Raw genomic sequence first — 13,435 nt, forward strand, 5'->3', positions numbered from 1 at the left:
ACCTAGGAGTGGGGTTACTGGGTCATATGGAAGCTCCATTTTTAGCAGTTTGAGAAACCTCCAAACAGCTTTCCATAGTCAGCACATCATATTTTAAGCAAAATATCACATGGACATTAAAAAAAAATACTGTGCATGCTTTATTCATATTGCCTTTCTCTGTTCCAAGATATATGGGAATTTTAATCAATATAGTATCTTCATACAAATAACATGTAGTATTCAAAAATGGGATAAAAACTATTTGCAGTATTATTTCATTTATTTAAGATGTCATATATTCTCACATGTTACTTTGATCGATTTCTTCTGAAAATCTTATCCTTCAAGTATTTGAAGTATTATTGTTTCTTGGATCTGGATCTGCTTCTTCAATCCTTATACTTTTACTCTCTGTAGGGAACTTCTTCCAGGCATATCACTTCATATACTATTGAAACCCAAAATTTCTATTTGTAGTCTCAGTTGCTTATTGATTTCTAGAATGATATGCCTGCCCATGCACATGTTCATGTGGAAGGCCTCCAGAAAATTCTCTAATTCAAGGAAAATCCAGTCACACCAACAAAAACCTGAAAGTCACAATATACTCTTCCTGTTCCTGGGATAATTAAGTTGAACAAGTTCTGTCTTTCAAATCACTTTCCAACTTGTCTCTTTATCCTAGTGATCTTGCTATTATCATTTATTCTGTTATTGCAATAGAAAAAAAATGCAAGTGTGTTAGAAAGATAGGATGTGGATTTGAGATACTAAGGGACCACATGAGACAAACATGAGTCTGAGTTGGGGAGAGAAAAAGAAAACAGAGTTGAAGATATAAATTTCTCATCATCAATTGAAGGTATTAGAAAGTCTGGTTACAATGATTTTTTTTTCTTCAGAAAAAGGGTATTACAAGAAAAACAATGAAAGATGAAAAAACTTTGAGGAACAATATTTAGGAGATGGAATAGAGATAGCAGTCTAGGAAATAGAGTGAGAACAACCAAGAGAAAAGAGAACTCTTGAGAGAGGCACCATTGATGCTAAAGACCAGAGGTTTCAAGGAGGGAGTTGTCAGCATTGACAAGCACTCCTCAGAGAACAAGTAAAGACTGAAAAGAACCCACTGAAGATAACACCAGAAATTATTAGTGTTTAAGTAGAGAAGGGGGGGGGGAAGCAGACTACAGTGAAGTAAATAAGAGGCAGAATGCAATTTCTCTTTTCAAGCAGGTTTATTATGATAAGAAGGGGTGAGATAAATTGAATATTTGAAAGAGTTTCGTTTTTGTTTTTAGTTCTATTTGCCAGCCACAATAGGAATGGCTTTAAAAAAGAGAGAATAAAGAAGAAAAAAAATTTTCAGTACAGGCATGTTAATGCAATGAAAAGGGATGAGATATGTTTCTTTTAAATTCTGTTTCTTCAGATTTCAAAAGCAGTGTAAAAATATATGATTTAAATAACACAGTATTATATAAAATAGAGGGTGAAATCTACCTCACCAATTCTACTCTCCAAATAACACACTTCCATTTTTTAAAAATTAAAATTAAAATTTAGTAAGTACCATTATTCTATATACTTATTAATTTTTGACACTGTAGGATTCCTCTCTTCTGGTGTCACACCAGATTTTATTTTTATACATCTTTCTAATGACATACACAAAGCATATACTCTATTTTTTAGCCTACTGTGTAGTATTTCACTACAGGTCTGAGGCAGAGTTAATTTAGCCAATGACTTTTTGATAGAAATTTGGATTGTCACATAGTTTTCTGATTTAAAACATGGTGATGATGAACACATACCCACACACACACCCACATCCTTGAAGACAGGAGTGTCTCTGAAGATTAAATTTCTGAAAGTAGAAAAGCTGCCTCGAAAGGATGACTTATGAAATTTATAAGTAAAATTGCTCTATAAATAAAAATTTTAATTTATATTTCTATTTATAGTTTATGAAAGTAGGGATTGATACATAGTGAGGAGTCAGATTTTGGGGTAACTAAGAGTATGTGGAAACAAGAGGATAGAGTAGCCATAAGGGACTGAGAAAGAAGAGTCAGTGATGATTCCAAGGTAGTGACAAATTCAGATAGCACAAAAGCTATTAATACCCTATCTTAGAAAGACATTCATATTTAGTCAACATAATCTGGTCAAGCTTTCTAATATTCTTAGATTCAGAAGTTGTTTAGGAGAGCACACAGTTTGCTGGGAGAAATCATTGGATTTCAGCTACTGGGAATTAAATCTGAAGATTAAAGGCAGAGGTGATTTTAGCTTCACCGTGGTTGATAATTTTGAATAGCTGACAACAAAATGTCATTTTACATTGATAAAAATTGTATTTAACTAGATCTTTTGGTAATAAGGAGGACCTTGAGCTACTAGCTTAATATCAGGGAGGCTGAGTTGTCTATGTGATTAGACAATTATAATGTAGTTCAAAACAAATTGGGTAAAATTATGTTCCAGATTGTGTGTGGTTTGAATGAATGACAAAGAAAAAAGATATTGCGATAGTACCATACATCTTAATCTGAAATACGTGTTTTAAAATCATACTTTTCTTTTTGACCCACAGTCAAGAGAACTATGGAGTGCTGGCTCATATGCTGCTGATTTTTAGATTTCGTTCTACTGAGGATCCTGAGGCCATGAATAATCTTATTCAGCGTATTCTGCATGAAAAACTGAAAGATGCTGTAGGACCCCCTGAATTAGACCCTGCATCAGTGGAAATTAAAAGTAACTTTATTTGTCTTATGTTCTATATTCCTCTTACACAGTCGCTCCACGTTAAATTTAGTCTTGACCACTATTTAAAAACATTTTTAAAAAAATGTCCTTTAATTTGGGGTGTTGCCACTGACAGAACTTTTTTTTGGGGGGGGAGGGCATTAAATTAGTCTTAATGAGGTATTTTAATTTTTAATACTGCCCAAACCTTATGCCTCCAATAAAAAATGTGACACTAACTCATGGGCCTGGATTCTTTTTCTCTATCAGGCTTTATACTTTAGTTATAGAATCCAACCATAAATGGAGAAAGTGGCTTTGTTTGTGTGTTCCTCTTCTTTTCTTGTTAAATTCTGAGAATTTAGAGGGTAGATACTTTTGCCATCCATGTAAATGTCATTAACATATCTTGTTATATCTTCTTAGACCATTTACCAATGAGAAGTGTATAATATAGTTACACTTATTTTTGGTATATTTTATGACTAATTTGAATTAACTGCTACTTTTTATTTTTTGTTGTTTTATGGGGACAAAGCACAAAGTGATGAAAGGTCTTCATTACTAGCAAGTAAAAAACATAGGAGAGCCTCCATGGAAATAGAGATCTGGATAAGAGTTAAATTCTTATACTACACAACAATACAAGAATGCTAGTCTATGGAAATACAATGTGTGCCATATGTATGAATTCAAAATTTCTAGTAGTCACATTAAAAAGTAAAAGTTAATATGTGAAATTTATTGTAATAATTGGATATTTAAAGATGTTTTATTTCAACATGTAGTCAATGTGAAAATTATACAGGAGATATTTTCTTTTTTTCTGTACTAAGGCTTTGAAATATAGTGTATCTTTTATATATATGGCTTATTTCAAGTTAGAAAAAAAACCACATTTTAATAGCTCCCTAAGCACATGTGACTAATGGACATAATATTGGGGATATGGAGGCCCCAGATGATATAGAATAAAGACAAATAGAAAGAAAATAAAGGGCTGATATAGAAGCTAATATACCTATTAGACTGAAGGCTAGTCTGATGGTCAGGCCTTTTTCTTACTTAGACAGGCAGACTTGTAGTCAGGGTCAGCTGTATAATTTTTGGATCCAAATTATACAGTGTAGTTAAAAAGTTCTGAGTTCTGGTAAAATAGTAGAATAGGGCCCTCCCTGGTGGCGCAGTGTGTTAAAGCACAGCACTAAGAAGCTAAAGCCACTTCAGCATGAGTTCAGTCACTGCCCGGAGCTGACCCACATGGCGTGACAGACCTCTCCTGACCCGCCAGCTGTTCCCTTAGGCACTGCACTTGGTCAGTCTGCCTGTTCTGCTCCCCACTCTGTCTCTAGTGAATCCTCTCACTGGCCCTGCACCTCTAGCCTGTACCCCAGTTCTGTATGTATAAATAAATAAATCTTTAAAAAAAGGTAGTAGAATAAAAGATTTTTCTTTCTTTCACTATCTTTATTGACTTAATATGATATTATTATTTACTAATTAATGACTTTCTAAATGAAAAAATTAAATTTTAGATTACTGGCATTGAGTTTTACTGTTCACCTTGACGTTGTGAAATGTCAATTATAATGCAATTATAAGAACATTTAACTTTTATGTGGATCATGAAAATTATACAACTGTACTTTATAGTTCATACATGCATACATTTTGGTTCTTACTAAATCATTTGGAATACTACTACTCAGGCTAATTCGACCTTTTTTCATTTTTGTTCTTGTTAAGCAGATATTTGGGCAATGCTTTCTATCTCATCTTAAGTGAGGAAAGGACAGAAAGGTTCTATGTAATTATATTGAGCTGAAGTTGTTGGCTGATACGAAGAAGCAGTGGGAGCAAGAAAGAATATAATGGTATCCCTTGTTTGTGCTTGTCTATTAGAATGTTATGAGTTCTTTCTGTGTTCTAAACAAGTTCTGGTTCAAACAGAACATATAGCCTCCTGTGCAGGGTAGCTGCATAAAGTATACATTCTTGAGGTCCCTGCTGTTAGTGGTATCAAAATGTACAGCCAGAACTGTCTAGGAATTGCTTGAGAAACAGGAAGATTAAAGAGGTGCATTTACTGAAAGTAAATGGTCACTTTTTTTTGGGCCATTTTCTACAAAAAGCCAGGTAGAAGAAAAAGAAAATTTTTCTAAGAATACACATTTCTAGTAAATCAGCACTATTAAATACTAAAAGAAAAGCTAACATTAAAATTTTTGCACTTATCACTTCCATACTGCTAAGTTTATAGAGAATATTTTTGTTCAAATTACTGAGTTAGGAAATTTGAGTGCTTAGACTTTTATGTATATGTTGATTGTCGAGTTTGGTTAGGGTAAGGCTTGACTGTTGAGAAGTTCACCGGTTAGAGTTGAATGAATTTGCCTTCAGATTGTTGTGCTAAAACTTTTTCACTTAGTAAGACAACCCAAAAGGCATGCCATTATTGTGTTTTTTAAAGATTTATTTATTTATGCATACAAGAACTAGGGTACAGACCAGGGTTGTGGGGGGTGAGAGGATTCACCAGAAAAAGAGTGGGGAGCAGAACAGGCAGATTTACTGAAATTCACTGCTGAGGGGAGCAGCGGGCAGGACAAAAGAGGTCTGCTGTGCCAATGTGGGTCAGCTCCCAGGCTGGGGATCCAACTCATGCTGCAGTGGCTGCTGATAGCTTCATAGTGCTGCACTTTAACCCCTTGCTCCACCACAGAGGCCTATACTATAAAATTTACACTATAAAATTTTGTACTGTGCTATATTTATATTATAAAAATGTTCCTTTGTTGACTCTTATCCACACTGATATTTAAGAAACGTTTTTTTTTTTTTTAAAAGATATTTATTTATTCATACAGAACTGGGGTACAGGCCAGAGGCTCAGAGGCGGTGAGAGGCTTCACCAGAGACAGAGTGGGGAGCAGAACAGGCAGATCGATGAAGTACACTGCTGAGGGAAGCAGCGGGCGGGTCAGGAGAGGTCTGGCTCGCCATGTGGTCTCCTCCGGGGCAGGCGGCAGGCGGAATCGAACTCATGCGGAAGTGGCTTCAGATTCTCAGTGCTGTGCTTTAACCCGCTGCGCCACCAGGGAGGGCCTAAGAAACGTTTTTGAGGAGTCCCTTTTCCCCAAGGTTATAAACATACTATGTCTATAATAAATGAAGGTGATTGTTTTTTTTTTTTTTTTGCAACCTAGAGATACTATCTTAAAGAATTATGTAGCCTTTAGTTGTTCAAGTTTTCAGAGTCATTGCTCAATTCTGAAGTGCTGATCCTGTTCTGTTAATTGTTTGTGTGTATTGCAGAAATCAACAAGACAGAAACAGACAAATTTCTGAACAACTGTAAGTTTGAATATATTTATTAAAATTATATTATCTGATTACCGAAAGTTAACACTGGATTGTTTAGGTTTCCTTTATGTACTAGTATAAGGTCAGAATAAAGTATGACTGAGTAGTGCACAGCTCAAGTTTCTTGATCTTACTTCAGAGGTTAATTTTATTATTAAAGAATAACAAATGTGGAGGAATTTTGGAGTAAATGTATGGGTGTCTGTGACACATTTGTAGTAGAAGTAAGTTGTGCAACTGTTAAAGAAGGGGTAAAAAATTTTACATCACAATGTCTTGATTGTACATATCTATAATATATTCTTACAAAATTTTCCTAAAGATTAGATGAAAGTAGTCTCTATGTTGGTATTTTTTTCAGCTGGAGGCAGGAACCTTTTGCTACTATGCAGTAAATAGAATCTTGATGTTATTTGTCTAATATTATGAAAATTGCAGGCAATATAGGGAAGTTGGATATACTGACAAATTACTGAAGGTCCAGATAATGTGTGTGTGTGTGTATGATATTTTACAAATACTTTAGGGCTAGTAGTTTCCTTTCCTGTGGAAGAGTAACCCAGCATGATTTAGACACAAATTCGACAGTGACAGAGTAAGTACATAATATTCATGCTGGAACATGGAAGGAACTGTACCATTTAGCATCTCAGAATATTGATTAATTCAAAAATTTAACTAAATAGATAACCAAAGGATAAACGCATTATTACCATCACTATTTCCTTGGAACCTACTAAATACTAGTGCTGTGTTAGGCAGTACGGGTGTAAAATAAATGATATATTTTCTTTTCCCTATGGGACTAGATGCATGAAATATAATTCTAAAGCAAGGGCAATTTTGACACCTGAGGGCACATGCCTCAATATATTTTCGGTTATTATTCCTCAATGTAATATTTTTGGTTATTATGACTGCGGGGAATGCAGTTGGTATCTAGATTGTGTAGGTCAGGGATTTTTACAAATATCCTATGGTACACAGAACAGCCCCAGGCTCTCCCCACAAACAATTATCTAGTCCCAAGTATAAGTAGTGTTGAGGTTGTGAACCCCCATTATAAATGATTTTGAAGAATATATGTATATTCATAGAATATGTTTGCACACATTATTTACATCGAGAGAAGGCATTATTTTTATGTTGAGAGTGGGGAAAGGCATCCTAGAGGAGATAATGACTGATCTAAATGTGATAAATAGGAGTAAAATAAGTGAAACACTGTAATTTATACTAAGATGAGAAAAATGACACTATTGGAGCAAAAAGTACAAAATGTTCAGTACTTAGAAATGCAATCTGATACATAAAACATCTACTAATTAATAAATCATCTCTTTTTGGCAGGCTGTGGGACTCGAAGGAATAAAACCTCAAGAGAGAGTCTCAGAATTATTGGTGGGACAGAAGTGGAAGAGGGTGAATGGCCATGGCAAGCTAGCTTGCAATGGGATGGGGCCCACCGCTGTGGAGCGACTTTAATTAATTGTACATGGCTTGTGAGTGCTGCTCACTGCTTCAGGATGTAAGTCCAGAATTTCACAAATATTGGGGGCAGCAAAGTGCATTAGGGCTTGGCAGGAAAGAAATAGCTCATGAGGTTTGAGATGAATTCAATATAAAGATAATACATACATCACAAAAAGATTGTTTTACATTTTAGCCAGAGGTTTCCTAATTTGGAAATGGAAATGGCATCAAAAGACATGCAGATAGGCTCTCTGTGGTGGTGCAACAGGTTAAAGCACAGCACTGTGAAGCTAGCCATAGCCACTGCAGCACTAATTCAATTAATTCCAGGCAGCCAGGGGGTTGGTCCACATGGAGGGGCAGACTTCTCCTGACTTGCTGGCTGCTCCCCTCAGCAGTGTACTCCATCAATCTGCCTGTTCTGCTCCCCACTCTGTTTCTGGTGAAACCTCTCACCACCTCTGCACCTCTGGCCTGTGCCCTGGTTCTGTATGCATAAATAAATACACCTTTAAATAAGGACATGCAGATAAGCTTTCCACTTATAGATACACAATAATTTGTAAAGGAAGCAGTAACTTTTTTTAAAAATTTTTATTTATTCATACAGAACTGGGGTACAGGCCAGAGATGCAGAGGATGAGAGAATTCACCAGAGACAGAGTGGGGAGCAGAACAGGCAGATGGACAAAGTACACTGCTGAGGGGAGCAGCGGGCGGGTCAGGAGAAGTCTGGCGCACCACGTGGTCACCTCCAGAGCAGGCGGGAATCGAACCCATGCGGAAGTAGCTTAAGCTTCTTAGAGCAGTGCTTTAACCCACTGGGCCACCAGGGAGGGCCGGAAGCAGTAACTTTAAAGAAAATTAATCATATTTGGACTTGGTGCTTTATGTTAAAGAAAGGAGCTATAGCTCTATCAGAGATCATAGGTTTAATCCCACTGGGGAAATTCTATCTGGTAAGAAAAAAATTAAATATAAAGAAATTTGATAGTTACAAATAATACAAGTGAATAGGTTGATTAACTTTATTTCATAGAATGGGGAACTTTCAACCAAGTGTAAAATGTCTATAGTATACAGGATATTAACACAGCTTTGTTAAACTATTTTTGAACATTGAAAAATGTTCACGTCTAAGCAAAATGGTGCATATAAAATACATTTAGTTTACTCATCCTGTACAGGGTATGCTTTCCATTTGCCTGTTGGAGTCACTGATGTCCAGAAATGTCAAAAAGTTCTAGGCTCTGGAGTATCTACTCAGGATGCCAGTGGGATTTCCACCTGACCTGACCTGAGTCAGAGTTCTCAGGTTGGAGAGAGTTTGTTTCCATTCATAGAAACTATACATTGAAAAACAATTTATATCATCACCTGCAGACTAAATTGTTTCTATGAAACTTTACAGTGATATGCTAGTAAGGTGGAATTTATGCTTAACACTTTCTCCTCAGTTATAAGAAGCCAGCCAGATGGACTGCTTCCTTTGGAGTAACAATAAAGCCTCCAAAAATGAAACGCAACATCCGAAGGATAATTGTCCATGAAAAATACAAATATCCATCACATGACTATGATATTGCACTCGTAGAACTTACTAGCTCTGTTCCCTACACAAATGCAGTACACAGAGTTTGTCTCCCTGAAGCATCACGCCAGTTTCAATCAGGTGATGAGATGTTCGTGACAGGATTTGGAGCCCTGCAAAATGATGGTGAGAATCTGAAGAGAAACTCAATAGAGTAATCTATTTGGTTTTCTGAGGCATTTAAAGAACAGAATGTCATTATACAAAAATATGTTGGTGGACTGGTCAGAGAGGAGCTAAATCATTTAGAAGACAACTAAATTCCTTTCTGCTTTTGGTTACTATTAAGCACTACTGCAATGATGGTGCTTGCTTAAGTGTTTGCAAGATTAAATACTGCATAGCTGAATTTTTAACCCAAGGAGCTATCAGGGATCATCAGTATACCTCATTGTGAAGCTCAGAGAACCATAAAGCTAATATTTATCTCTATCAAAATTACCTTCTAAAATTAACAATGGAATCAAAATTAAACAATTTTGAGCTTCTTTCCTAGATTCCTTGCTATTTGAAGCAGCTAGGAAATATTTACTCTGAAAAATTACATAACCCGACTTGCTACTACTACCTTATTCAATTGCTATAGGAGACATTCTTAAGGTTTATAGAATATATAAATGCCTTTAAATATACAATTATTCCCCCCTTTAGGTTATAGTCAAAATACTCTTCGGCAAGTACAGGTGGATTTCATAGATACTAAAACCTGTAATGAACCACAAATTTACAATGATGCTATAACTCCTAGAATGTTATGTGCTGGTTCCTTGAAAGGAAAAAGAGATGCATGTCAGGTAAGTGGTTTGATCTATTAATATGTTGTGTAACTTTTTGTCTTTTATCTTTTCTTTGCATAGATACTACACAGGGGTCTACATCTAATATAGCCACAGTTCAATGCAAAAACTAGGAATCTGGCATTGGCTATGTGCTTCTAACCACTTTTCACATAGACCTGCTAGACAAATTCGTATTTGTTCAGTTTGCTACATAAAACTTCTTCACCCATTGACCTTTCTCCATGTTTCTCACAAATGCCCAGGACTAGTTTTACTTCCTTGTTTCTTTTTCTACTCTGAGGCCCTGGTAATTAGTTGAGGAACAATGTAGATACAAAATTGTACTGAAAATTCAAGTTGATTTTGTAAACAAACCTCCCAAAATAAAATCAACTTCATCAAGGATTCCCTTGAAAACATTTCCAAAAAATAAAAAAAGAAAATATATTCATTCCTTGTTATTTTCGGGTTACATGTTTGTGAATACATTAAACTAAAGACAATCCTCAAGATACTTTCATGATATTGCAAAAACACAGAGTGGCAAAAAATTTAAGTCACCTTATGTGTAAGCAACATGAAGTTGCAAAGGGTGATTCTCTGCTTTCTGGCTTCAGCTTTCATACCATACTGTTTAATTTCACATTATTGTGCTTTCTGTTTTGGTGATTTTGCTGTTTAAAATAGCTCCCAAATGTGCTGAAGGGAAGTGCAAGATGCTATGTTGTACCTGTAGAAAAGTATGTGTATCTCACAAGCTTTCAGACTTGAGTCAGTGCTGTTGGTAGGGACTTTAAATGCTAATGAATCAATAACACATTAAATAACAAGGTTTAAGTTCATTGTCATGTGACTGTAAGTTGATCAGTTGATATAAATCTAACCAGAGGCTTATGGAAATCTAATCCTATATTTCTCCCAAGACCAATGATCAGTATTCATCAATTTAGGTTTGCAGCAACTTCATGGAACATAAATATGTAAATAGCAAGATTTTTTTTTTTTTGGTCTTCTGGACAGTCATAGAATCATTGTTTAGATATTCTAGATTAGATCTTTACTTGTCTTAATTGTTTTATCTTCTAATCTTGTCTTAATCTTCTACGTCCTATTTGTCTCCAACTTTACTAAGCATTTGAAAATATCTTTTTAGAGGAAAAGTTGTATGTCTCTTAGTTGTTTTATATTTAGATTTTTATTATTGAAAATTTTAAATCTATCTAAAAGTAGAGAAAGCAAAATAATGAAATCCTAGTATACTCAATATCAAGATTCAACAACTATCAACTCATGAACACTTTTATATCATCCCTATATATCCCAATATAATCTCCTTAGACCTTTCCTTTCCCCATCAAAAATTTCCAGGTAGGAACTCCAGATGTCATATAATTTCATCTGGAATTATGTCACTTATTTTACTTAGAGGTGATTAGCCCTTATAAATATTTCTCCAACTTACCTAGACATGGATCATGGATAGCCCTTACAAATTTAGGAAATTAAGATGAATAGCAAGTAAGCTCTGTAATTATCCTATTTTCCTCTCTCTGGCATGATCCTGAATCCATCTGTTTTCTTCTTTATGTAATAGCCATATTTTTTTGCCACTTGACTGACTGACTCCATATATTTTAATATCTCAAAAATCATCAATAAGCTTATATCAAAAATCATTACTTGAGTTTATTATTCTTTCTCAATTTTTTTTAATGTGATCTTTTGCTGGGTTCTTTGATTCTGAAATATGTTGACTTTCTCCCCTCCTTCTTCAAGCAGTCATTTCTGGTTCCTTGTTTTGGTTCCTCTCTCTCTCTCTCTCTCTCTCTCTCTCTAGCCTTGCCCCTAATCAAGACTCAGATGTCAGATGTACATTTTCTCCACTCTGTATCTATACACTCACTCAAAGAACTTGCCTTGTATTTGAATTCAACTATCAACTTTACTGACTTTCAAATCTATATCTCAAAATTAATCTTTTGTTCAAATTTAGTCTCATTTTCCACTTCCAAAGCATTTCCACTTATAAGTTTACTTGCTTTTCAAACAGCTTCAGATGACAGATCTTATTTCTATAAGCAGATGCCTGAGGACAAGGCCCCTATGTTTGTTCTCCTTCTATATCTCCTACTGCATGTGAGGGTAAATGTTTACTGGTTAATGGATTTAAATACACTTCACTTCAAATTCAGTTAGTATTAATTAATAACTTTACATGGACAAAAAGAAATTCAGAGAAAAGTTTGTATAATGTGGGAGAGGTAAGCATGATCTGAGCTAGACCATTTTTAAAAAATTCACATTCTGCTACTGAATGGCCTGTGATTAGTCTAACTACTTAATTTCTATGTCAGTATCCTTATTGTTGAAATAGAGAAAAGGAAACAGCACCAGGTTTTGTTACCAGAATGACAAAAGTTAAGGAACTAAAACACTAATTAATGAATAGCTTCATTAGCACTTCTTGATACTCAATGAACTTTCAACTAAACTATAACTAGAGGTCTAGATTTTAAGGAATGATCAGCTAATACTTTGTTTTTATGGCCAGTATAAAAAAACAACCCTACTGAGTTCACATGACTTAAACAACTAGAGTTTTAAGTTTTTTTACACACAAACACACACATGCCCACACACACTATATTCTGCTTTGTGTGAGTCATGCTGAACATTTAATATCACTGTCTTATGCATGCTTTTAAATAATCATCTGAGGTAGGTATTATTAGGTGCATTACAAATAAGTAAATTAAAGGCCACATTTGAGATTAAAACCCAGATACCTGACTATAATGCTGTGTTCCTTATCAGTAAGATTCCTCACCCTTATTTTGGAGGCTACATCACACTGATGAAGAGGCAGCCTGTACAGGAGTTATTTTGTTCTCCAAAGAGATAGAACCTTTTAATCTGAGTACTGAACCCTGAGGCTAATCAAATTTTACAAGCATTGGCTTTTGCTTTTTATGTAAATAAGTGATATATGGACAGAATCACTTCCATGTTTAAATAAACTGAAGCTTTTTGAAGCTACCCCTTTCCTTAAACTTAAATCATAAAATTAATAGATACCCTTGTAACCAACTGATTTATTAATTAGTCATCTCTCTTCTCCTTTAGGGTGACTCCGGAGGCCCACTGGTCACTTCCGATGCTAGAGATATCTGGTACCTTGTTGGAATAGTGAGCTGGGGTGATGAATGCGGGCAACCCAACAAGCCTGGTGTTTATACAAAAGTGACTGCCTTCCGAGACTGGATCACTTCCAAAACTGGTCTCTAAAAGAGAAAAACCTAGTAGAATGAAGATAGTTTTGTTTATAGAACATTCTTAGAGGGCCCTCCCTGGTGGTGCAACGGGTTAAAGCATAGCACTATGAAGCAAGCTGCAGCTGCTTCAGCATGAGTTCAATTCCCGGCCAGGGAGGTGACCCACATGGTGCAGCAGACCTCTCCTCTCTCTTCCATTGCTCCCCTCAACCGTGTACTTC

At 35.5% G+C, this 13,435-nt stretch overlaps 1 protein-coding gene across 1 annotated transcript in view; it reads left to right on the plus strand.

Moving 5' to 3' along the window:
* The window catches only part of LOC101631807 (transmembrane protease serine 11E), a 68,656-nt gene extending 55,429 nt beyond the window's left edge, over positions 1 to 13,227 (plus strand). Inside the window, exons 5-10 of the mRNA XM_004681459.1 lie at positions 2,582 to 2,745; positions 6,052 to 6,090; positions 7,450 to 7,627; positions 9,030 to 9,289; positions 9,815 to 9,957; positions 13,066 to 13,227. Of these exons, the coding sequence (XP_004681516.1) occupies positions 2,582 to 2,745; positions 6,052 to 6,090; positions 7,450 to 7,627; positions 9,030 to 9,289; positions 9,815 to 9,957; positions 13,066 to 13,227 (946 nt within the window). The remainder of the gene's footprint in view (positions 1 to 2,581; positions 2,746 to 6,051; positions 6,091 to 7,449; positions 7,628 to 9,029; positions 9,290 to 9,814; positions 9,958 to 13,065) is intronic.
* The last annotated feature ends 208 nt before the right edge of the window (positions 13,228 to 13,435 follow it).

This window comes from Condylura cristata, unplaced genomic scaffold (genome assembly GCF_000260355.1).
Source record: "Condylura cristata isolate star-nosed mole 26May11 unplaced genomic scaffold, ConCri1.0 scaffold00012, whole genome shotgun sequence".
Taxonomy (NCBI): domain Eukaryota; kingdom Metazoa; phylum Chordata; class Mammalia; order Eulipotyphla; family Talpidae; genus Condylura; species Condylura cristata.